Source organism: Bacillus rossius, chromosome 1, assembly GCF_032445375.1.
Source record: "Bacillus rossius redtenbacheri isolate Brsri chromosome 1, Brsri_v3, whole genome shotgun sequence".
NCBI classification, from domain to species: Eukaryota; Metazoa; Arthropoda; class Insecta; order Phasmatodea; family Bacillidae; genus Bacillus; species Bacillus rossius.
Genome location: NC_086330.1, coordinates 249,182,905 through 249,210,239, shown reverse-complemented (window position 1 = coordinate 249,210,239; position 27,335 = coordinate 249,182,905). Strand labels below are relative to the sequence as shown.

The 27,335-nt window shown below is 37.6% G+C and overlaps 1 protein-coding gene across 5 annotated transcripts in view; it reads left to right on the top strand.

Annotated features, from left to right (window-relative positions):
- Positions 1–27,335, top strand: part of LOC134527457 (U1 small nuclear ribonucleoprotein A-like) — a 120,900-nt gene that overhangs the window by 36,654 nt on the left and 56,911 nt on the right. For 3 of the 5 annotated variants that reach the window (XM_063360150.1, XM_063360153.1, XM_063360148.1), the window contains exons 3-6: positions 2,005–2,133; positions 5,015–5,077; positions 6,643–6,784; positions 26,114–26,247. In XM_063360150.1, the coding sequence (XP_063216220.1) occupies positions 2,005–2,133; positions 5,015–5,077; positions 6,643–6,784; positions 26,114–26,247 (468 nt within the window). The remainder of the gene's footprint in view (positions 1–2,004; positions 2,134–5,014; positions 5,078–6,642; positions 6,785–26,113; positions 26,248–27,335) is intronic. The other 2 variants (XM_063360149.1, XM_063360152.1) reach the window with 2 other exon arrangements.

The following is a 27,335-nucleotide window of genomic DNA, read 5'->3' as shown; positions in this document are numbered from 1 at the left end:
TGAAAATAAAGATGGCAGCAATGCCCTTTAATGAGTGATGCAATTATTCCTTCAAATTCAAAAACCTACAAGACCGAATATGTGTGTGTTATTTTTTATACGCCTTATTTAATTCAATGGCCGTGCGGTCAAAGGCGTATGTTTTCTAACCCAGAGTTTCTAGTTCTCATGGTTCGAATCACCACAGTTTCAATGTATTTTGTATAAAAAAATTAAATGTAATATGCCAATAAGGACCACAATACCACTGGCAGGTAATGGAACATCAAACTTACGGGCATGAGACAGAGCAAAGATGTCGGTTTCTAATATGGCGGCCTCCGGGGTCATCCAAGATCGTGAATTCCAGCAGATAACAACAACAATATGGTGTAACTGCTGTCAGAATCGAAAAAAGTGAATGTAATGTCAGAGCCAGGATAGCATACGTGCCATAAGAGTTCACAATGGCGAAATTTAAGATGGCGACAGAGGGAAAGGTTAAGTTTAAAATGTCAAGGTAAAAACGAAGTTTATGAAGTTCAAGGTCAAGGGTCAAAGTCAAAGGTCAAAGTCAAGGTCATCCAAGATGGCCGCATTGACATCAGTGTTCGGTCGGTCATTGACCGGCACCTTCACCTCGCGCCAGCGAGAGCGTCAAGAGCCCCATTCATATACTACTACCCACAGTTATCTTTATCTGCCTGCCTTCTTTCACGTCCGTGCGAAACCTATTACGCTTTCAGTACACCTACTTTGCCTGCATTCCTTTTAGCAGGAGTTGTCACGGAGCGCAATTCACATCGATTAACATCGAAAGTTAAAGTGCAAACCTACATTGTGTGTACTGGTAGTTTGATACATGTTTTGAAATTGAAAAAATAAAATTTAAATTTTCAGAGACGTTATGAAAATTGAATCGCTCCGTCAAAAGCACCTTACTAAGGTTCCACAAGCCCGATCATCCGTTCAACGTTCAAGGAGCTAAATGTAGTTTTTTAAATTATAGTGTTTAATCAAGTAACACTACTATAAATATCAATTTTGTGTTATATTTACATGTTATGAAACAGTAAATCTACATTCAGGCTTTAATGACTACAGTAATTAACTACTTCTTTACCTCTGGGTTGTGGATTTGTGCACATGGACTCAACGCAGAAATAAAAAAGAAAAAGAAATAGTTATTTGTATACTTTTTATCGAATTTATTTTAAAACTTACCTTTTTTAAAATAATATATTATGTAGAAATGATAATATTTTATGTGAAATTATGTTTATTTTTTGAAGCGAGTGTTCCTCAGTACAATTTAGAACTTCTGCACCACCTTTATTATCATGAAAACAAGTTCTCCATTTATGATTCCACAAGGGAACATGTATGTATAGGTTATGTCCCACGCAATCCCTGCTTTTATATTTGAATAAAAAGTCTATATTGTTAAATACCACATAATAATATAAATAAACTAAACGTTTTATTTTTTGTTATTTTTTTTAAAGGTTAGTGTGGCTTCAAAAGGACCTTGATACATACATTTATATATAATATAAGAATCGCTGAGTATAATCAGAAATCAAACTATAGGTTATTTAGTGGAAAGGGGAGCATGTTTTCTAAACCGCATATTTACTCGTAAATACTTTGTATTCCATCTTTACTTTCAGATACGTCTTGGTCGTTTACAACCAATGTTAACGAGATTATTGCACATCGTGAACATTATTTTTAATTGTTTGTAATGAGCACGAAAACTGTTTAGAATTACAAAACAATAATTAATTCAAATTTTTAAATATAATAATTTCATTCCTTTAATTTTTTACATTTAAAATTTACGAATTTGCTTTATTACGCTCGAAAATAATTAAATTCATCAATAAATGTCTGGTACGTACTGCTTTGGTGCCTATCCTCATATTGCACAGATTAGGAAAATGTTTCATCTTCCCTTTGAAAGAGTAATAAATTCAAATGTGTGCTACGCAGATTTCCGTTGACGACATCTTAAACTATTTGTAGGTTGGGGTCGATTGGATGACACACCCCCACGGCTACTCACCTACGGTTTACACGAGCAGTCCATTAGCTCAGCATTACCACTGGCCGGGCTTAGAAGGAAGAGACCACAGGGATGTTTTCGTTACGAAGGCAAGCACTCATTTGATCCGCTCAGTTTGGGGTGTTCACAGAACAGCCGCCCACGTTTGCAACTTGCACATAGGATTCTTACGTCCCATTCATTTTACCAATGTGGCGGGAGAGTTTTCATAAATGTCATCCTACAGTTATATCAAGGTAATTTTTAATCTCATGACAAAATATCCGCAGCTTTTCACCTACAAATATTGTAATTTTCTTATATAATTTTGTAATAACTTCCAAACACTGTTCAGTAAAACAAAAAATACAAGCTTGTATTCACAACAAACTCATTCAGGGTAGGAATTTCTAAGATGATAACGTTTAAAAGCCTGTTTTCTTTAATGTAGATTACTGGTTCAAGTTCTTGAAATTCCTTTTTAATATATTCGGAGATATATTATACCTTTCAACTTTATTATGGAATGAATTATGTTATTTTGAACTTATAATTATCATTATTATTGGATTTAATTGGAAACTGAACAAAATAAATTTTACTATTTTTCACCCAATAAGGAATACATGTTTAGAACTAGTAAAACATTTACATCTTTATTTTTAATGTAGATTAGAAATATTATAATTTATATTCTTCGTATTAATCGATTGTGTACCAATACATAGACTTAATGATCCAAATTTCACTAACGTCTTACTGTCCCTCTTTTTCCTAAAGGGGTGCAACTTAAAAAGTTAAATAACAGTCTGGTCTTCATTTTCAATGTGAAATCTGATCTCATTTTTACCACCTCGACGTATTTGATGATTTTTTTTTCTATTCCTATTTATAATGCAAAGTTATTATCTCGTTCTTAAATGGATATCGATAAACGTTAAGCCTGTTTTAAACCATACACATTTATTTTATCATATTAGATTAGTTAATATTTTATGTATGTTAGTTATGCCTAGTTGGCAGTTTTGGATATAGAATTAACATCCTTTAAACATTTTTAAGTGAAAAAACGGAAAATGTTAAAGTGATGTTGGCAGTTATAGTATCGTTATCATTTCTACCCAATATTTCAATATCGCGTATTTAATTATAAAAGTATGATACTTTTTTTCATTATAAAAACCAACTTCACCCTTTTTCACTCGCTACACAACTTTATGTGTGTTTAATGCATGCCCAGTTACCACAAACTTTGCCTTTAGTAGATTCGGTGATTTACATCTTTCTGTAAAAATTTAACCTACCCCATTGTGACTTTCTTAGGAGGAATTTACGCTATTTTATTTTGAGAGATAATATTTTTTACTAGAAATTTAAACCCACGCATTTTTTTTAATGTTTGTCAATTGAATTTAAAAAATAAAACATTCCAATAAGTTTTTATTTCTTAACCCATAATGAACCCTTGTTCCACCCTTAGTAAAATTTCATTATTATAAGAAGCATAGTGTTTTTAACATAGCCAAAAAATAATAACAAAAATGTTTTTTAATAAAAACCTATTCAATAAGTTTTTAACGATGCAAAAACAAATACAAATAGGCACAACTTTTAAAAAGTTAATGTTTGATTCTAAACTATGTAATTAGACTTTTCCTATAATCTTTTCTTTTTAATGTAACATTCAGACATTTTATCGCGAATGATTTTATTATAAGTCGAGAGAAATAACATCACAGCTTACTTTACATTGCAATACTAAAACCTTAATATAAAAACATACAGTTACTATTTTTTTTTGCAATATAGTAAGTGTTTTTTATGTAAAGTCATCTAATAATTTTGAAGATACTGAAAAATTATGTTTTTTTTTTAGTATTTTTATTCAGTTCATAAATTGTATTTTTTCCTTAAACGATTTATATTTCACATACAGAGAAAAAATTTCATTACAAATGTAATTATGATTTTCAGTCTTGCGGAAAAGTACATTTCAGATAGTTAAAATAAGATTATTAAACTATATTTGTAGACAGATTTATACATATAGCCTAAATTAATTCGGCGTACGATTGGAAAAACTTAGTTTATTGAGCTATGGTAAATTTTCCATGTATTTACTGAGAATAAAATCACTTGTTGTCCATTTTGTTGTTGTAGTATTTGGGTAGATATTTATCATTTATTCTATGTTTTAAATTGTGCAGAAGCTAAAGGTTTCACTTACTCTGGCTGTTTGTAAAACCATACAAGTACTTAACATAGTAATTTGCTATTTTGAATTAAGAGTTTCGTATTTATAGTGAAAAATGGTAATTAAAAATGTTAATGTTAAAAGATCGTTTAGTGCAACAATTATTAATCAATACTGTTTAGTACCGTACCAACGCATTCCATAAATGTGTGGTCCTAAGCTCTCCTAAAATAGTCAATTTTTTCAGAAGGTTTATGAAGATAAGTCGTATTTTCAAGTGTTTTGTTTGTATTTTACTTTACTTAGTTTTAAGACTTCGATTTTTTTTTCTATCGTAGTAAATCACACTTTATTTTTGTATGAAGGGAGTAAATTAAAACATTAACTTTGAATATTAAATTAGACAATCTTCTTGTCAAGTTCCACTACCCTTTATCAACGCGCGGCTACAAAATACCTTCTGCAAAATTAAGAATTATAAAATACGCATTAATTAAAAACAATAACATTCTAAGCTTAGATACTTAGTTTGAAACTTGCTAGAAGTAAAGTAATATTGATTATAATGCAAGAATTTTAGTTTTTCAGTTTATAAAAAGTGTTTAAAGTCTTGTGGTAATTTGTGTATTTGTTTCTCCGTGCTAGCCATGCTGTTCGTATCTGTCGTCCTCGCACTGATGTAGAGCCTGTGATTGTCTGTCGGTGTAGCCCTGTGGTGGGGCAGGTGATGAGACTGATGTGCTGAGTGGGCGGTGTGTGTCCGTGAAGATGACGAAGTCTCCTGTTGTGTTTTCCAGCCAGTTGGATTTGTGACTTTCAACACCAGAGCCGGCGCGGAGGCGGCCAAGCAAGACCTGCAGGTGCGTGATTGGTGCACGTCGTGGCATGCGCTCTCTCACTGTGCGCCACTCGGCTCGCATCCCGGCGCACATGCTCCACGCCACTGTGTTAGTCCGGCAGCATTCACTTCATCATGATCATTACATTGATACCATGGAATAATGAGATAGTACAAGAATATTCATTACATACTCGATGCGGATACAAGTTGTTTGCTTAGTAAGATACTAATTTATTGGATTCGTCGCACTATTTCTCCGCGTTTGAATTTGGCTAAGATTCTTACAATAAATGATAAAACGAAATAAGTGTGTTACAGTCATTAAAGTATCACAAATCCACGAGACACGCTGAACACTAAATGAATGTCTAACTTTTTTGGCTGTCTGCTGTAGCAATAGTATGGAGCTAGATTAATACTCTGGTAATTCGTAAGTGGATTGAGCTATTGTTCAATACATGTCAAGGTAATTGAAGACTGCTATTGACAACTGTATTGATCCGTGGGCTTTAAAAGAAGTATTTAGTGACAGTATTTGCTTTTTAATAATAAGTATTTCACTTTCATTTTAGTATATAATATATTTCATGTACGTGGTTCTCTTGAAAACAATCCTGAGAGGAAGCCAGAGTGTGGTTTTTCATATTGACAGTTTACACTTAATCTACTTTATGTACTGCAAAGAAAACTACGAACAATTAAGAAAAATTTTTAATAGTCAATAATCCTGATGGGCAGTACAAAAGTGTCAGTGCTTATCAAAATACCGCAGTCGTTGGCTCAGAAAAATCTCTGGAGACGGCCCTCAGAACAAGAGGCAGTGTTGCCAACACTCACTGGCTCCCCCTCGCAGACTGTTCAGCCACGTGACAGAGGTTTTCTGCTGTATATTCTGTGTATACAACCAGCTAGCGACCTTCAGCTAAACGACCTGGTAGTGGGTTTGTGCATGGCTCGTGAGCCGAGCTCGCTAGCAGGACCGCACCACGAGTTGAGTGCACTGGCTCGCACGCACCACGTCACCCATCCCTACTGGATATTCTAGCAGAGTGACACCCGTGACACCCGTGACACTCGTGTCACGGCGCAACATTTCCCGCTCATTTTTGGAAAGCACCTGTTAGATGCCTGTCTATGAAACCGTTTTCGGCACACAATCACTACCGCCTTCCGTAGAATGCCTCCAGTTGTAACTAATTCCCTCGTGTTTTCTTAAAAAGTTTCAGTTTCAATCCCAGCCTTGCAAAATAAAACTACAAATTATTTCAATAAAATGAAAAATTTTAAATGAAGGACGATTTTTGTCTTGTTTTGAACAATTTTTAACAATGATAGTGAATATAAAAAATTGTTTTTAAAGTGTCGTGCATTTTTTGAAAAATACCCGTGATTTTTGGGCTAAGTAAAATATTAACTTTATTTTGATGTGGAACGCATACACCTATATACACGCACAAAGCCATCTGGCAAGTGATTTTTACTGGTTGTAATTGTAAAACAAAAAAAAAATTGTGGATACTAAGAACGCCCTTTTTTTCTCCTTTTTTTTTTTGTTTTGTTCCACGGGGCGACCTTTTTTTGCAGCAGGGCGTCAGGTTTGACCCGGACATGCCCCAGACCATCAGGCTGGAGTTTGCCAAAAGTAACACGAAGGTTAGCAAGCCCAAGCAAGCCGCCGCGAATGCCGCCACCTCGCACCCGACTCTCATGCACCCTCTCACTGGACGTAAGTACCACGCGACCCGGGCGGGGGGCACGCCCCGCGCGACTGCCGCCCCGGGCGCGCCCCGCCGCCCGCCGCCGGCTCGGCGGACAGCGCAGGGAGACCACGCGGCTCGCGGCTGCCGGTTCTGTGACCTCGAGCACCTTGTCTTGGTGGCCATGTTGTCGGAGGCTCATGTTTGAAACTAACAAGAGGAACTATCAAACAAAAAATAATGTACAAAATGTAAAAATATTTTTTTTTAATATTTCTGTGAGAGTAACGGCATCTGCTGACAACTTATAATACATGTCGACGGACAAAGAAGGTCACAGAACTGAGTATTTTTTTCCGAACATGACCAACTTCGATTAATAGTTGATTTCAAGATTTGAAAAGCTCAGTCTCACGGCTACGACGCGCTGATCCCAATTAAATAAGCCCAATGGACGCTTTTTGTGTCATTATGATGTAATAACTAAACATGGTTGCTAATAAACGTAGGTACAGTAGATTATCTGCAAAAATAATAAGAAAAAATTAGTTTACGATACTTGGAATTGATTTGTTGTTTACACTCAATGATAACGTCATAAACATGATCAAAATCGCGCTTAGTAACATAAATAAATTACATAATGTACATGTTTAATGTATTTTTTACGACTTTAAAATTTACGTAAAATAACAGAATGTAATATATATATTTTAATTATTTTTAAAAAAATTAAATGACTATATATATGTGTGTTTCATTTTATTTCAGTTATGGTAAAGCATTTTAGCTTTATTGCTTCTAATAATATCAAAGCATTAAAAATTTTAAAATTTTAATCTAAATTTATACATAGTAAAATACATACACATTAGCAAAGTACATATTATTGCATATAATAGATCATTTCTGTTTTAAGCCAAGATAATTTTAATAGTATTATTTAAACCTCATAAGAATGGAAATCTAACAGATATTTATTGTGTATTTTGTGATTAAAAGTCAATAATGGGCTTCGAAAATATAGCTATAAAACAACACGAAATGTTAAATTTTATTTTATTTTTAATAAGGGAGAGAAATTATGCTATGTTTAAACAAAACTAAAGCGTTAATTTAGTTAATTTTAATGGGTCCCAATTTATTTCAATACAGTCTTTATATCGTTATAACATACACTAAGAACACACGCGTGTTAAAACAGACCAAATTAACTTTATTCTTCACTCGGCGCTCATAAATGTATTCACGAACATAATGGAGTCATAAAATTGTTTTACTAATCCATTTAAATACAATCTATTTACTAACACGTTTTATAACTTGTTACGTGAACAATTTACAATTTACAATTTAATAGGTTTTTTATTCACACATATTTTCACCCTTTACATGTTTTGTACATTTTTTGGAATGGCATCCCAGCACGCAGTGCTCTTTTGCCAAATTTTTTTTACAGATATTTACAAAGATGTGTTATATTTTTGTGTAAATCTCAATAAAGGATAAGTATATTTTTTGGATTGTTGCATTATTTAAATTTATGACATGGAGCAATATTTTCAGTTTGATAAAAAAAAATGTAACCATGCATAGGTTTCCTTTAATTAGGTTTGTTTTTTCACTAAATTCAACCATTTTTTCATCGGTAGACGATCCAAGAGATAACTAGGTACTTCAAATCTTCTTCAAAGCTGGTCCTTCAAAAACTCTCTCTAGGAGCGCTGGTAGAGTGTGAGCTTTCATTTATAAGGTTGTATTTTACAGTAATTTTCTAGCCCAAAAAAGTTAAAACTTTTTCATAAATGAGTAGCCGTGAGACAATGTCTTAAAACAGAAAAAAACCATTATTTAATGTACAGTTTTCCGTTAAATAAATTAGGAGAGACGTTTTCAATTCTTTGCAACTTGAGTTGTTTCATTTCCTTAACCGTGTTATCTTCCTGTGCAAGTTTTCGCAAAACCAGTTATCTGTTTGAAATTATAATAATATATTATGATAGCAAATTTAGTGTTTCTTAGCAAATGGAATACTGGTATTGCGGCTTTTTTTAACACCATCATAGACTCCTTACTAAGCACCCTCTTCTGCTAACTCAGCAGCATTTATAAGCTCAGTAATGTTTTGTTGTTTTTTCACATGCAGTACCTGTACAGCAGATAACATAACCCTTATAGTAATTTGGGTCTTATCGGACGATATTTTGCGATTAAAATATAATTATTATTTGTAAAGCTACAAAAATAAGTACAATTTGTGTGGTATTATTTATTACTTCTTAAACACATTGCTTTTGCTTTGAATTTTGTGTTTTAGATTATGCACAGAAATATCGCACAGTATCGTCCATAACATTAATAGCTACGAACGTAGTTGGCACTCCTTGGCTGTTGTCTCTAGCTCATAAGTCCTCTTATCCACACTGTCATTGGATGTTTTGTAGTGTTTTGTGAACATTTCCTCTTCTTTAACTGTTGCGTTCTTCAGAAGGTATTTTTGCATATTCACTCTCACATATCACCACTTTATCACGTGGGTTCTGCTTGGTTTATCTATGCAGGAAATCAGACATGTCCCTCGAATTTGTCACATTGTGTTGTTCTGGAAAGCTTTTCCTTGACATGCACTTGATATAAGTGACTAAGCGAGAGGTTAGTTTTCGGTTAGTTTTAGTTTTAAGTATAATTTTATTTTAGCACTCCGTAGCAGCAGCTGGATTCCAGACAAACATAATTAAAATAAGACTGCTAAGTTTAATCTTGTTCATTATGTGATTTTTCATTCGTGTGTATCATAAGTTATTCATATTTGTTCCTCATGTAAGGAAAACTTTAAATATGATTCTTTGTGTACGCATAGTTAAATAAATCTTCAGTTATCTGGTTTTATTTGTCATTCTTCAATGTTTTCCACGTCTAATACTATAATTAATCCCTCGTGTATATTGTAGTAGTCAAAAATATATTTAAAGTTTCAGAAAGTACTTCTCAGCTCAGAAATTCTATCTTCTTTCAATGAAATCAACTTACGGGAAAAACGCGTAGCTCTTAAGAGAGTTTAACTTTTTGAGAAGTAAATAAACACCTGTAAAGCAGCATCAATGAGCTTGAAAACTAAGTTCCTGTCTCGCACAGGACGTTTCTGGTACGGATGAACCTATCCTAGAGAATTAAAATTAGCTACAAAGAACCAAACACCAAATTAAAAAATATATATTTATTAGTGTCACTGGAAATTTTCAAACGCTACAGTATATTCGCGTGAAAAAATTATACAATTTTTAGATGTCAGTGTTTTTTTTTGTCTATCAAAATATGTTACATGATTGAATCCTAACTGGTTTATTCTTCTTGGAATTTAAAACGCCTATGAGTCAAAAAATAATGTGAGTTTACGTTAAGAAACTTAATCTCGTTAATTAAGTGTATTTCAGCTAATATGCACTTTTTAACTCTTGTAAGTGCTTGCTTTTTTTTTAGTCAAATAGGCGTTGTAAAACAGTTAATTCCAATACTGTTTCCATCAGATTAGCTAGAATATACTGTAAATGAGAAAATTTTTTTTTTTTATTTCCTTCACAGTGATAATTTATTAATTTTACAATGTTTGGAAATTTTTTAAAGACATGAGGCATATAGTGGTATAATAGGATGATGTAAATTCTGTCAAAGTAATAGCTTTGACTTTATACCTGAAGTAAAATAATATTTTATTTTAAGTTGACATTATAAATATGAGGCTAATATTATACTTAAAATTCCCCAATAGTCATTTTATAAACATTTTTATATCTTATATTACTAAAAATACAACATTTTATATATATATTAAATATGTCAATTGTTCTCAAGTTATTTTTAAAACTTTTTTTATTGATTAACAGTTCTTTGTTCTAATGTTTGTTTTTACTTTCCTTGGTGTATGAAACACCAAAATTAAAATATAAATAGAATTACATTGTAACATTTTCCGCTAGGTTTAAAATATTGATAATTTTAATGTCATTCGTCATAGGGCTTGGTGTTAAACGCAAAATGTATTTTATTTCAGTAAATATCTAATATGTAGCTTCATCTATGAAACACTTATTTATCTTGCTTGCTTATGTTTCAATTTATGTTATTATAAATATCGTAAATTAACAGAAAGTATTTTGTTCATTGTGTTTTCGTTAGTTTAGAAATAATAAAATTCATTCGGATTCCCACGGGCATTTTATATTTTTCTGTGATAACTATTTCCTCTAAGTAAATCGCAAACATCCAGTGGGACTGTCCCACTCGCAGGAAGTCATCACAGCAGAATTATTCTCGGTTAGAACACACGAAAGGCTGAATGAATTCACAGCAATGCCGATGCCCTCTCTCGAAGAACTTGCAAGGTAGATTGTAACCATTGCAATAGGGCGGAGAAAAATAAGAGAATCTAAGATGTTCGGCAAACAATGATAATTAATGGGGAAGATAAATAGGATAATGCCAGCTTGAAAGCAGTGCAGCGGCAAGATACTGACCAGGCACCTATTATAGGCTGGCTAGAGAATGGTACTGGATGTCCAATATGGCATGAGATTTCCTGTGACCGAAGGGCTGTGAAAACTTACTGGGCACAGTGGGAAGCCTTGAGAATCGTGAATGGGCTACTAATGAGGGCAAGGGAGAGTCCAAATGGAAAAGTAGTTACCATGCAACTACTCATTCCAAAGAGTCTATTGGCAGAGGTGTTGAAAGAAATCCACGATGGTAACTCTGGTGGTCATCTAGGGTTGAACGAAAGTAGCCAAGATCCGTCAATGGTACTATTGGTTGAGGTGTCGCCAGGATTTGGAGGCTTGGTGTAAACAATGCGAAGCATGCTCGGCTAAAAAAAAGGGCCACAGCACCGGAGTCGTGGGAAAATGAGGGCATACAATGTAGGGGCCCCCTTTGAGAGGATAACCATCGATATCGCTGGAACATTTCCCAATACTTAAGATGGTAACCGGTATATTCTGGTAGCAATGGATTACTTCAGTAAGTGGCCAGAGGCTTATTCGCTTCCTAACCAAGAAGCTACTACTATTGCAGACGCAATAGTCAACAACTTCATTTGAAGATTTGGGGTACCAATGGAGCTCCACTCAGACCAAGGTCTCGTTTAGAGTCAAATATTTTAGGAGGTGTGTCGGTTGCTGGAAATAAGTAAAACCAGGACTACAGCCCTACATCCTCAGTCTTATGGAATGGTGGAAACGTTCAACAGAGTTCTCGAGGAACACCTTGCCAAGGTTGAGGCCGAGCATCAACAGGTTTGGGATCAACACATAATGTTGTTTCTGATGGCATATAGGTCTGCCATCCATGACTCCACTGGTGTTGTGTTTGGACATGAATTGAGGCTTCCCTGTGACGTCAAGTTCGGTCATCCAAGCAGAGAGCCAACCAGCACCACTGATTATGTGAATCGTCTAGAGGAGCGAATGGTGCTTATACATGAAGAAGCCCACAAAAATCAACGATTAGCGACGAATATAATTAATACGAGGTACGACCTGAAGGCTAACTCAACCTGATTTAAGGAGGGTGATTTATTGTGGCTGTATAACCCGCAACGAAGGAAGGGAAGGTGTCTTAAGCTTCAAGCAGCATGGGAAGGCCTGTATGAGGTCTTGAAACGGCTAAATAATTTAGTCGATCACATCCAGAGAGGAAAGAGAAGACGGATTAAATTGGTACATTTGGACCAATTAAGGGAATATCCGGAAGGGATGTATAAACTGTTTAAGGTGCGGGCAATGTTACGAACGCAGACAGGACTGCGACGCGCGCTAGGTTCGGAGCTGGATGGCGGCCCCGCACGGCCACTAGAGGTGTAAAAGTAACGAAAAAAGCATACCCGTATGTATTCGTTACTATAACAATTAGCACTCGCTACTATCGTATCGTTACGTTACTCGTTACATCTGATACCGCATAACATGCTATGTTATGTTTCAGCAACGAATCGAGTCGTATTGCGTACGCGTACAGTATGTCGCGTAAATAATAATAATTAGGAAATAAACAATTAACAATATTTGATAATTAACAGTTTTTGTTAACCAAGAAACAATTAAATCTCATTAGAGCGGCTTTATTATTTTATCTCTTTTAAGATAAGAACAAAAAAAACGTGAAAATACGCGATATTAAAAAAATTGGTTGTCTGTAAAGTCGGTTTACGGACGATAGTTTAACGTGACAACGTCATAACAAAACATTGATGAAATGATTGATCCAGAAGAAAAGGAAATATCATATTCGGCCTGAGACTGAGCCGTAATAGGTTTTTGCAACCAAACCATTTAGGCATTAAAAATATTATATTCTTTGAGGAAGAATTTTGTTTTAATTTTTCTATCTTTTGTATGATAAAATCTACCTCTGCATACTTTTATGAATAAAATTGAATCATTTTTATTGAATTATCACTATTTTGTATGGATACAAAGGAGTGAAATGAAATGTACAATTTAATTAATAAACTTTTATTTGTATTCATTATTCAAATATATTTATTACTTTTGAAATGTTACGTGCACCGTATTTATTTTTACAAGTTCAAAAAAAATTTCACCTGACGAGATTCGAACCGACAACCTTGCAATCAGATTACAGCGCCGCTGCTCGCTCAGCCACGAGGCCATACTTGATAAGTAATAGTTTCAAATGTTATATATACGTTTATAAAAGTTTTGTTCACGGTAGGGGATTATTATTATTTCGTTTTAATAACTCGATTTTATAACAAGTACGCATCCCAAATACACCAAACTTATTTATAAGGTGTTACAATATTTTTTAAAACATTTTTCAAAATATCCCGGTTGTAATTTGAATTATTATGTGTAACTGTAAAACACCATTGTTGGTTCAAAACGTATTTGTATATACAACATTACTTTTAAATAACCGTACCTATTGTGCTGAAAATCGGTGGACGATCGTTAAATTACATAATATTAATAATTCAAACGACGAAAATATGATTGAAAAGTCAAATCGATGGTCGTTCCAATCGAGTGGAAGAGAGATGCCGCGCATGCGTACAATGAGCATGAAGAGAGATGCCACGCATGCGTACAGTGAGCAAACAGGAATATCCGTAGTGGGACACTTTTTTGTGCGTGCAGCCGGCGTTCATCGATTTATTAGACGTTGTCACGTCAAAAAATCAAAAACATACATATTTCTAATTTGTAAAAAATACTTTCTTACGTTGTTTCTGTTCCAATCTCAAACTTTGTCTACACACACGACACCTTTAATAAACAGTAAAAAAACTTGGACGACGAATTTCCAATTTATACTTTACTTAATAAACAAACATCGTTCTTTGTAACGTAAATTAATCGAATATGCGCGCGCATGCGTAAAACATACGAAAAATGCGAGTAACGAAATGCAGCCGTGTGTAACGTTTCGTTATTCGTTACTAGATGGCGCACCCGTTACTCAGTACCGAATATATACGGTTTGCTACAGCTCTAACGGCCACTGACGTTACGTGCCGTCCATTGACGTAAGGAATGCCACGCGTGCCTGGCTGGATTACAAGGGTCCTCGCTACTCAACCCCTCTTCTCCCCGCGCACTGTCCCCCCTCGGGCTATTGTCACCTTTAGCGGTCTGGGAATTCCGGGCTTACAGAATCTCCCGCGTGGAGTGGCGTGAATTAGCGTCGCTGTTGTGGGTGTTTCGGGCTTCGGATCTGCCCGGGATGACGCGACACGTCACAGCCACACTCACCCTTTCGAGAATAACGCCACGGGTATATAAGTGAAGAAGTCGGTCTCCGTGGGAGTTTTGAGATTGCGGAGAGTTCTACGAGTGAAGGGAAGCGTGACATAGGCGAAGAGGGTGAGACCCCCTCCAGAGCAGCACGACGAGTGATGTGACCGTGAGAGTGTGTCTGAGTGGCGCGAGGCTGTGTGTGTGAGGACAGGCGCGAGGTAAGGGTCGAACCACTGTTGAGCCTAGCTCCAGGGAGGAGTGCGAACTGTGGAACTTGACAGACATTGATTGACTTGCGAATAAACATTTTTAAGTGGAAGTGATTGTTGATTAGACATTTTTAAATCCAATTATTTATTAGTAATGTAAATATTAGTAATTAATAAAACTGTAATAAAACTTATTTGGGCTATCCCTTACTAATCCAGTTCCCCACATTATACTCGTAACAATACTATTCGTTATTGGAGGACAAATCTCCAAATTTCTTGAAAATCCCAATACATTATCCGAGACTTTCCACATAGCCCATTTGTGCATTTTCAGACTGTTATATCTGAAAACATACATACATGAATACACAAGAAGCTTACAATGTGAGCTGAATTATACATTACAGCAAAATGTTCACTCGGAAAGTCATAGACAAGTAAACAGAAAGCCAGTTCAGAGTTTCGCGTGTATAGCTACTCTGCATTAGGTGCACAAGCAAGCAATCTTCTACTGCCGTGTTTCATATTAAGAGAAAGATTCCCAGCCAGGAAATGCGAGTTTGTTTCTTGGTGGCCTTAAACCAGGATTGTTTACAAGTGGGGAACGTGTTCCGAGTTGTCGCGAACCAGTTTTTTTTTTCGTTGGAGCCCTATTTTCCTTACATTTTCATTGCGCCATTGCTCCATTTTATACATACTTATATATATATATATATATATATATATATATATATGTATGTATGTATGTATGTATGCCTTGGTTGATCATGGTTACTACCCAATCTTATTTGATTTATTTGCTGTGCAAGATTTTTGGTATCAATCTCTTAAAACCTCAATGTAAGCGAGTATTTACTCTCTTAATTCATTAATTCACTTAATTATATTAAATAAAATTCCAAAAGGTAGACCAAACTATCCCGAGTCATTCCCTGTGGCTCAGGTCATAGTCTCTAGAGGGAGCAGGGAGAGAGCTTACGGCGATGGAGTGGCGTTCACTCCATACTCCCCTACTTCCCCTCACCAGGCAGCGTTCAAGGGCGAGCTGAGGCAAGCCTAGCCCGCCCGAGCCCAGACGCCATCGGTCAACGTCTGCCCCTGCAGCCGGTCACGTAGATTACCCGCAACACACTGCTGATTGCCTGGCCACGAGGCGCTGCGGGCTGCGTCCTGCCCCTGACAGCACAATACACGCGCTCTCTATTTCCTCTCTCTCTCTCTCTCTCTCTCTCTCTCTCTCTCTCTCTCTCTCTCTCTCCCTCTCTCTGTTTCGCTCCTCTTCATGCATCAGTAATATTCACATGTTTTTTTCTTATAGGTAGCTTTAAAAAAATTAAAGTTTTCCATAAGTTTAAATGTGTTCAATTATTTTATTCACTAGAAAATGTAACGCGCACTTTTATTTATAACAACTTGAGTAAATTTATAACATATGTTTAATATTATGGCTTTAATATAATCTACTTTTACATAATGTATGATGCAAAATGATTTTTTTATACATGAAAAAAAATACTAACAAAGTTTGAAGTAAACATAATTTACACCAATACTGTAATGAAGACATGTTATTGTTTCTGAAAGTTTTTAACTACGCTTAGATTAAGTCCAGATTCGTAAAATAACCAGCAACTACCTGCGGATTCACCAGGAAAAAATTTCAGGTAAATGCAAATAATATAACGTTGCAAGAATATATTTAGATCAATTCCAGTCATTCTTAAGTAAATTTGTAAGACACAATAAAGTGTAACTTATTTCACAATAATAACACTCAAGGATGGAATTTCTTAAGTTGTAATACGTACTCCTATTTAATTTTACTAAACATTACATAAGCCAATTTTTGTCTTCCAATACAATTTTTTAATGCAGTTTATACCAAAAGTCCCATTTACTGTTTCATATGATTTAGCTAAATATGTAGCCTTGTTAAAATCAAACCTGTACTTGCTCAATTAGGAATATATTTAATCGTGAAATATTCTTACATTAATTAATTAATTCTAATGTAAGAAACTTCTTTAAAATGTTACTATTAACTAAATCAATTTAAAAAACCTTTTCCCGCCAAATTTTTAGTTAAGAGGTTCACTTTTTTTGACGATTTACATTGTCTTAATAATACTAAACTCATATAAATTTTGTTGTCTCGGGGAAGGTTAAAAAAACTCTTTAATTTTCAATTTTAATAAATAATGCCTAATTTATCATCTTTTGCTAAAATGGGTTTCGATATACAGTTATCTTTCATAAAACAAAACCAACAACCATTCCACCTTATTAGGAATATAAGTATAAAAATTTGAGTATGTATTATTACTGGCCAGTTTCTAACCTCCCTCTGTAGTAGATACGGTGATAGTTTCCTTAGTTAACTTTAATTTATCCCATTTTCAATTACTTTCGGACAATTTTCGAACACATTTAAAACCAGTAAATTTGCATCTTTCTAATCCAATCATACTTAATAATCTATCTTATGCATTGTAACCTTCGGAGTTATGAATTTATAGTAAAACTAATGTTACAAAATCACATACATCATGTAAGTTGGTAGTTTTTAGTGTTTATAACTTGTACTCAATATCTTATCTTCCACTTGGTTAGCGTATAAGATATAATTTTTTTAATGGTTATATTTCTTTCACCCCTTTTTAACATCCATCGGTGTGGATTTTTCTAAATTCTTTAACTATTTGTTGGTAGTTTTTGGTTGTTTATTATTCATATTCAATATATTTTGCCTCCCACTTAGTTTATTTAGTGATAAATATTTTTTTACAAAACCATTATAAAATGAAGCTGGAAATGTTTCGTGGTTTTTTATTCGTACATGTAATTTATCATAAACTTAAACCTACTCCGTTTTCATCCCCTTAACGGTCGATTTCCGGACTGTGTGAAAACTACAGGTTTTGACTGTGTAACTCTGTATAATTAAAGTTCTGCTTAGTATCTTATCTCCCGCTCTGTTGTATTTGGAGAAATTATGTGTTATTTCGTAAATTAAGTGTCATGGAAGTAACAGACGAGAACAGACTGGAAACCAGTAAGTGTCATGGAAGTAGCAGACGAGAACAGACTGGTAACCAGCAAGTGTCATGGAAGTAACAGACGAGAACATACTCAGACTAGTAACCAGTAAGTGTCATGGAAGTAGCAGACGAGAACAGACTGGAAACCAGCAAGTGTCATGGAAGTAGCAGACGAGAACAGACTGGTAACCAGTAAGTGTCATGGAAGTAGCAGACGAGAACAGACTGGTAACCAGCAAGTGCAATGGAAGTAACAGACGATAACAGACTGGTAACCAGCAAGTGTCATGGAAGTAGCAGACGAGAACAGACTAGTAACCAGTAAGTGTCATGGAAGTAGCAGACGAGAACAGACTGGTAACCAGTAAGTGTCATGGAAGTAGCAGACGAGAACAGACTAGTAACCAGTAAGTGTCATGGAAGTAGCAGACGATAACAGACTGGTAACCAGTTAGTGTCATGGAAGTAGCAGACGAGAACATACTAGTAACCAGAAAGTGTCATGGAAGTAGCAGACGAGAACAGACTGGTAACCAGTAAGTGTCATGGAAGTAGCAGACGAGAACAGACTGGTAACCAGTAAGTGTCATGGAAGTAGCAGACGAGAACAGACTGGTAACCAGTTAGTGTCATGGAAGTAGCAGACGAGAACATACTAGTAACCAGAAAGTGTCATGGAAGTAGCAGACGAGAACAGACTGGTAACCAGTAAGTGTCATGGAAGTAGCAGACGAGAACAGACTGGTAACCAGTAAGTGTCATGGAAGTAGCAGACGAGAACAGACTGGTAACCAGTAAGTGTCATGGAAGTAGCAGACGAGAACAGACTGGAAACAAGTAAGTGTCATGGAAGTAACAGACGAGAACAGACTCAGACTAGTAACCAGAAAGTGTCATGGAAGTAGCAGACGAGAACAGACTAGTAACCAGTAAGTGTCATGGAAGTAGCAGACGAGAACAGACTAGTAACCAGTAAGTGTCATGGAAGTAGCAGATGAGAACAGACTGGTAACCAGTAAGTGTCATGGAAGTAGCAGACGAGAACAGACTGGAAACAAGTAAGTGTCATGGAAGTAACAGACGAGAACAGACTCAGACTAGTAACCAGAAAGTGTCATGGAAGTAGCAGACGAGAACAGACTAGTAACCAGTAAGTGTCATGGAAGTAGCAGACGAGAACAGACTGGTAACCAGCAAGTGTCATGGAAGTAGCAGACGAGAACAGACTAGTAACCAGTAAGTGTCATGGAAGTAGCAGACGAGAACAGACTGGTAACCAGTAAGTGTCATGGAAGTAGCAGACGAGAACATACTAGTAACCAGAAAGTGTCATGGAAGTAGCAGACGAGAACAGACTGGTAACCAGTAAGTGTCATGGAAGTAGCAGACGAGAACAGACTGGTAACCAGTAAGTGTCATGGAAGTAGCAGATGAGAACAGACTGGTAACCAGTAAGTGTCATGGAAGTAGCAGACGAGAACAGACTGGAAACAAGTAAGTGTCATGGAAGTAACAGACGAGAACAGACTCAGACTAGTAACCAGAAAGTGTCATGGAAGTAGCAGACGAGAACAGACTAGTAACCAGTAAGTGTCATGGAAGTAGCAGACGAGAACAGACTGGAAACAAGTAAGTGTCATGGAAGTAACAGACGAGAACAGACTCAGACTAGTAACCAGAAAGTGTCATGGAAGTAGCAGACGAGAACAGACTAGTAACCAGTAAGTGTCATGGAAGTAGCAGACGAGAACATACTAGTAACCAGAAAGTGTCATGGAAGTAGCAGACGAGAACAGACTGGTAACCAGTAAGTGTCATGGAAGTAGCAGACGAGAACAGACTGGTAACCAGTAAGTGTCATGGAAGTAGCAGACGAGAACAGACTGGTAACCAGCAAGTGCAATGGAAGTAACAGACGATAACAGACTGGTAACCAGCAAGTGCCATGGAAGTAGCACAAGAGAACAGACTAGTAAGAAGTAAGTGTCATGGAAGTAACAGACGAGAACAGACTGGTAACCAGTAAGTGTCATGAAGTAGCAGACGAGAACAGACTGGTAACCAGCAAGGGCCATGGAAGTAGCAGACGAGAACAGACTGGTAACCATCAAGTGTCATGGAAGTAACAGACGAGAACAGACTCAGACTAGTAACCAGAAAGTGTCATGGAAGTAGCAGACGAGAAGAGACTAGTAACCAGTAAGTGTCATGGAAGTAACAGACGAGAACAGACTGGAAACCAGTAAGTGTCATGGAAGTAGCAGACGAGAACAGACTGGTAACCAGCAAGTGTCATGGAAGTAACAGACGAGAACAGACTCAGACTAGTAACCAGTAAGTGTCATGGAAGTAGCAGACGAGAACAGACTAGTAACCAGTAAGTGTCATGGAAGTAGCAGACGAGAACAGACTGGTAACCAGTAAGTGTCATGGAAGTAGCAGACGAGAACAGACTGGTAACCAGCAAGTGTCATGGAAGTAGCAGACGAGAACAGACTAGTAACCAGTAAGTGTCATGGAAGTAGCAGACGAGAACAGACTGGTAACCAGTAAGTGTCATGGAAGTAGCAGATGAGAACAGACTGGTAACCAGTAAGTGTCATGGAAGTAGCAGACGAGAACAGACTGGTAACCAGTAAGTGTCATGGAAGTAACAGACGAGAACAGACTCAGACTAGTAACCAGAAAGTGTCATGGAAGTAGCAGACGAGAACAGACTAGTAACCAGTAAGTGTCATGGAAGTAGCAGACGAGAACAGACTGGTAACCAGCAAGTGTCATGGAAGTAGCAGACGAGAACAGACTAGTAACCAGTAAGTGTCATGGAAGTAGCAGACGAGAACAGACTGGTAACCAGTTAGTGTCATGGAAGTAGCAGACGAGAACATACTAGTAACCAGAAAGTGTCATGGAAGTAGCAGACGAGAACAGACTGGTAACCAGTAAGTGTCATGGAAGTAGCAGACGAGAACAGACTGGTAACCAGTAAGTGTCATGGAAGTAGCAGACGAGAACAGACTGGTAACCAGCAAGTGCCATGGAAGTAGCAGACGAGAACAGACCGGTAACCAGCAAGTGCCATGGAAGTTGAAGAATAGTGTACTGACTGATCCTTGCAGTGAATAGATATTCGCCGAGTTTCTCTCTGTAAGTCTCGGATCGGACTGGTGCAGGACTCGCTCTTAGCGATGCTGCTTCGATCGGTTGGAGCACTCTCAGAGAGATCCTTAGACCTGCGAAGTTCGGACGCAGTGAGTGGCGATACTGCTCCGGCTACTGGCCTGAACAGCCAGGAGAGGGAGCAGGCCTGTGGCGGACCACTGGTTCTCTGGGTGAGGAGTCCCAGAGTGAGGCGAGGGATCGAGGCAGGCAGCATCAGTACTGGAGTCATTCGAGTCTCCCATCAACTATCTTATTAGCCAATTAGGCTAGGGTGTCGATGCTGAGATGGGTTGTATCTGCTCCTTGCCAGCCGGGTCCCTAACCACCTTTCTGATTGCTATGAAGCGGCATATCAGAAAAGGTATGCACTGGGTTTACAAATTAAAGACCAGAACTATATACATAGAGAAATGGAAATTTCGTTGATTCGTCTGGCCTCAGGGTAGAATACAAGATCATAGAAGTGCTCAGCTGTGTTTGCTTTCCCATTGGTTGATTTCTTAGCAAGAGCAAATTTATTCTTGTTAATTGACAGGACCTGATGTTATTATGTACTTCTCACCTCTCTGGGCATCCTTGGCTCACGGTCGTACAGGGCGTATCCAACTGCGGTCCAATCATGAACACAATGCCTGAGTGTGAAGTTTTGCATTCTAACTTGTGACGAAATGAATGCACGAAATCTTATATCTTCCCTCTTAAGGTTTATAAACGGTAAATGAAAAACGGCTAGAATATTAGCTATATTGTTGAGATAAATAATAAATATTATTTTGTTTAGATTTATTTAAATATGTGCTGTTAATAGGCTGCAAATACAGAATCAATATTTTACACGCGTTGAACGCGTAGGGGAAATGAGTAATGGGTTGGGGAAAGGTAAAGTTAGGACACGTTTAATGTTTGATCAGGAAGCTCATAGCAGCTGTATACTGTTTACGTTCCCTCACAGTTTTTTTTTTTTTTTTTTTTTAACTATTTTCGGTTTTCTCCTCAAAATAATAATTGTATTTTAATTTCGTAAAAAAATTATTCTCGAGGTGTTAGCATCTCTTCCAAGAATTCTTACAGCTCTTTTCACCTTCTTATCAGTGCATCTCCTCTTATCTTGACTCTTCCTAATACTTTCCGCCTTGTGTACTTCCATTTCAACACACCTGGTGGGCTTATCGTTGTAGAGAAAAGAAGGCGAACAGAGCAATGTGACAGATGAACCAAGCAAAAATCGAATTTCGGAGACTGAGCTAGCGGACCGGGGTGCCCTAGGAGGAGGAGAACAAAATGTGAGAATTTTTCGGTAAATGAAGTGGGAGACTATAAGATTACAGAAACAATTTGAAAGAATAAAACATTGTGGCAAGAGAAGGACACGTCAATCTCGTGGCCAGGGATGTACAAGTGTGTGGTCTCGTTTCCTTTCGTTAATTTTTATACACACAGTGCTTCCAATATCATGCTCTGGAATGTAAAGACTTATGGAGGGCACATCAAATGTATCAGATTAATTATTCTGATCTGGAAATGACCAAGTAAAAAATAAACTTCACAAAACGTTGGTGACATATGAACGCTATATACATTTTATTCCTAATAATACATATGCCATTTACAAATATATTTAAATACAAATTAAGAGTAGCTAGTTAAGAGGAAGTTTTCTAAATGGTGTCCTCCATTGTGGATTCAAGCATGTCCCATATCGCCTGATAATAAGTCGAATCCTAAATAATCTTCCTCCTAGAGAGGTTTTGATAAAATCACACGCATGAAGGATGAATGCCAATAATATTAATGAATACGCGACGGTTATAAGTTTTGCTATTAAATAGGCATTCAGCGAGCGTAAAATTGTTATAGCTCTTGCCTTCAAGGCTACAAGCGTGAATGTATTTAATTGACTTAAAGGGATGACATTTAATGATGTTTCTTCAAGTAGTGGATTTTAAAAATAGGTAAAATCTGTTTGTTGAGATTTCAGAAGAGACCATTAAACAACATTGTTTTGGAGTGTGGTTTGCCATGAAATAGCATTGTTCCAACGGCACCAGTAGTGAAGACATGTTAAGATGGCCAAAGCCTAGTCGGGTGCTAGGGGACTGGGAAAGGGGGGAGTGGCAGATAACTATTTCTCACCCGAAGTTACGCAGTTACAATTCAATTATTTTTAGAATCCTACAGTGACAATCAAATTAGTTTTTTTTTTAACAGAAACCCATTGAGATGTGTTGAAATTGTTTTCTTAATTAGGAAGTATTAAAATATAATGATCTCAGGCTTGCGTGGATATGGTATGAAGTTACATAGCTCGTGAGTTCTTGCCGTGTCGTATGCGAAGATTTACTGACTATTCGAACGACACTGCAGTCACCATGCTATGGTTTCGTTATTGCGTGTCTCCTCCAAAGATTCTCAGTCAGCCACGTAAACACACGTCTGATCACGATCATAGCGCCCTTGGTTATTTCCCCAGCAGAGCCGCGCAGTGGCTGTCAGGGCCACACAATACCTGGGGAAAGAAATGCTGGGGATGTAAAGAATATCCGTCGGGGGAACGAGGGGTGTCTCGTGACAGCCACGGGCTGGTACTAGTCCATTGTGTCCCCAACTCCCCCACCCCGCCCCCTGCCGGCCAGACCAGGCGCTGCCCTGCGGCTGCAAGACCCACGCGACCGTCTTTGTGAGACTTCCTTTCACGTCACCTTTTGTTTTCCTGCCGCCGTCTTCTGTGGACGCGCCCTCTCTGCCGCCGCTGGCCTCTCGCTTCACCCCGGAACCCCCGCAGTTGGCTTGTGGAGCATGGAGGCGGATCCACGGCAGAACGTAGGTCATGCGTACCATGGAGCTGGTGAGTGCCATCTTTGCCGTGTTAATAAGTGAAGTTAAAATTACTACGACCTTCCACCGTACTTTCTCGTCTCGACAGTAAAAACTTTTTGATGTGTAACATCTTAGCCCTCGGTATACGGCTTTTTGTAGGAGTAATTTCTTGAATGGAACGGAAGTCACGTGAACAGAAATGTGCAGCCACAGTGCTGCCATCTGTTACAGATGGCGCGAAACAAAGTTCACAAACACAAAGGGAATCTTTACAGTATTAATTGTTTAAGGAATTTCAATAAAAGAATTTTAATAAAATTTGTTATCGATAATCAGCTTCAAAGCAGGGGTTTACCCTTTTTTTTTTTTAAGTTTTTTCCGATTTAATCGGAGCCGTTTCATTACATAGTTTAAAATTTCCGTCCGTTTATCAAATGATTCAATAGTCGACGTAGCTGCTCCGGCAGCGAATTATAGCGGTGGGTGCGTTAACTACGTACCATTCGCTTTTCCGCAGACAACATTACATCAATAATTATATATTTTGAAATAATTGAGCCAATAGTTTTTTCTCATACCAGTGTAAAATTTGTGAATATTGAACGGAGTAAACCTTAAAAGAAAAAGAAAATAAACGGATGGTTGGTACACGATATGATATGATAAGCATTTTACATTCATTAATATAGTTTAATATTTTCTTTTGCTAGCTTTACTTACAATTATTTTAAATTAATACAATTATGAGTAGCTGTCATGGCTGCAGGCTTGCGATGGCAGCTGGCCAGTGGTGAAGGAAGTTTCTCGCGAGCGGAGAAGTGTGTGAGTTGACTGGCTACTGGACTGTGGCAGAGCCAAGCACTGGTCACAAGAAGTGGCCAACAGGTCCGCTAAGCCCGTGCGGCGAAGAATCATCGAAGACTTGTGAACTTGGATACCCAGGTGCATACAACCACAATGACTGCGCCAGAGCATGTTGATGGTAATCCAAAATTGGGTGAAGACGTTCCAGGAAAATAAAAACACTTCGGTAAACCACATTGTTGTTGAAGGAAGTAGTGGGAGCTATCCCCGCACTAAATGACTGTATGTCAGTTAAGAACTTTTCACTGTAATTCATCAGGCGGAGAAACCCCGATGACGTCGAGCTATGGCCTACTGGAGCCTGGAGTGTCGGCGGCGGCTCAGCTCCCTCCGGCGACTGTAGCGCTCCCCGCGTGGGCCGCCGCAGCGACAACACAAGCAACTAAAAAAAAACTTTCGGGGCCCAAAATTATGTTATTAATCTCCTTTTACCGTGTCACTATTTTAATGCAACTATATTTAAAAGCAAACTCTTAGGTACCATTTGAGATTGAAACAATCCGAGTAATATTTTAAATATCTTTCAAACTAAAAAATATCTAACTTAAAAGCTAGAATAAAGGTTACGAAAAGAGTGACCTAACTGAGTGTAATCAAATCCAGGAAATCACAGAAATTTTATTACTAGGCGAGGTCCACCATCCCAAGGCTGACTGGGGAAATATTGCTTCGCCTCTATGACTTTCATGACGAGAAATATTATGAATCTTTTCTGCCTGTAATTTTCACATTTATCTAGGAAGTAAAAATGTCCTCCCGAATAATAAGATGTAGCTGACTTATTTTTCTTTGTGTATAAAATGCTACTGTGAAAAATCAGCTGAAAACTTTAATTTTACAACAATTATCGTATGTTTCACATGCAGACACCTCAAGATACCAAAACGTAAAAGAATACGTTTTAAAACAAAGATTTTTCTGCATAGTTAAGTTTTAAGTAAATTTGTAATTTTAAGTTCTTATGTAAGGCAGTGTTGTTTTTAGAAACTGTATAAGTTAGATAGTTCATAGAAAATATTTTTCTTTACAAGTGCTGTGTTGCCAGCGGTAATTGTCTACTCTAATTTTGGGTATCTATTCAGGGCATTGCTCAGGACCATAAACTCATAATGTAGCTCCTGACCTGTGCACCTAGGCATGGCATAGAAAATGTTGAGTTACGTATGTATGATAAACGATAGATTTGCATCGTCTCAGCAAGCTGGAGTCATACTCCTAAGAATTCTAACTTACATATTCAGTGTCCGTGCACTTTCACGCAGTAAGAATAAAGTTTTCAAAAGTGACAATGAGCAAGGGAAGCAAAGCTTTGTGTCCAGTGTGAATTGAGCAGCTAGGCTGCGAGAGAAGCGATGACTGCAGTCAGGTACTTGAAGTGTTGGTGAGATGCTGTGTAGCCGCACACGCCTGCTCAGGCTGGCGGCCTGACGGGCCATGTGAGGGCTGCAGCAGTACACTTGCAGTGTTGGTGAGATGCTGTGTGACGGAAGGCCCGCGCCACGCGTGTGTTGCAGACCTGGGTGCGCCCTTCTTCCCCGGCGCGCCCGAGCTGTGGCACCACCCGCTGGCCTACTCGACGGCCACCGACCTGCCCGCCGCGGCGCTGCAGCACGCGCTAGTGCACCCGGCGCTGCACCCGCAAGTCCCAGTACGTTCCTATCTCTGACTATCTGCAGACAAAACCCCGGACACTCAGCTGCATCAGGCAGGCCACCACCATGTTAGTCTCAACTACAACTATCTCTGTCTCTCGCCTTGCCTCTTGTCTTCCTTCCCATGTGCTAGTCTCTCTCTCTCGCCCGGCTTGCAGCGACACGCACCTTCACGCGAGGACGTGCCTCAGAAAGCATCCATAGCCCAGGGGTCGGCACACGTCCGAGCCAGATGAGCCGCATTGATTCTCCTAGTTTTTAGAGAGCCACAACATATATTTTCTCTGTATCTACATGGAATTTTAAAGCGATAAAAAGGACAAAATCAAAATATTTTCTTCACAAATTCAACATAAAATCTTAAAAGTAAAAGCTATGTAGAAAAAAAAAACACGTAAATGTTAAAATAATATATTAGTCATTAACAGAGCTCTACTTATAAACCATTAACCCTTAATTATTTAAATTAATTAACTATGGAATATAAAGCACCGGGTGTGGGGCAGGGGTGCGATGGCAGGTGCGCGCAAGTTCAGGACATGCCTTGTGATTGGGCCGTTTGATTTTGTTCGGCGCTCTGTCAGCGCAGAGTTGTAGAGCCGTCACACACTGTGCACACGCTGTGACAAGAGCCGCATGCGGCTCGCGAGCCGCGGTCTGCCGACCCCGGCCGCAGGCTAACCACATGTTTCAGTTTGCCAGATGGACGCGAAATAACGCAAACATTTTAATTTCCTATAAAACTAACACCTCTATTAAAAGTAATTTTAAAAATATACTTAAATAATATATCAGTGGCATGGAAGACACAAATTCTCTACTAAACACATTCAACTAAATGTAAATAAAATTCTTATTTATTATTTTTATTTCATTTTCCGGTCATCATTTTGGGTTGTGCTCAAAACCATTAAATAAAAGATTTTTAGCTAACACGAAGTTTTTCATGTTTAGAACCCTTTTTAAGGCCTCTAAATTTGATTACATTAGTACCTAATAGGAGTGTGGATTTTTCTTGAGGGATCAAGAAGTGATCGAATTGCAGTTTGTTGGGGAAAACTTCACCCGTTTCTTTTAAGTTATT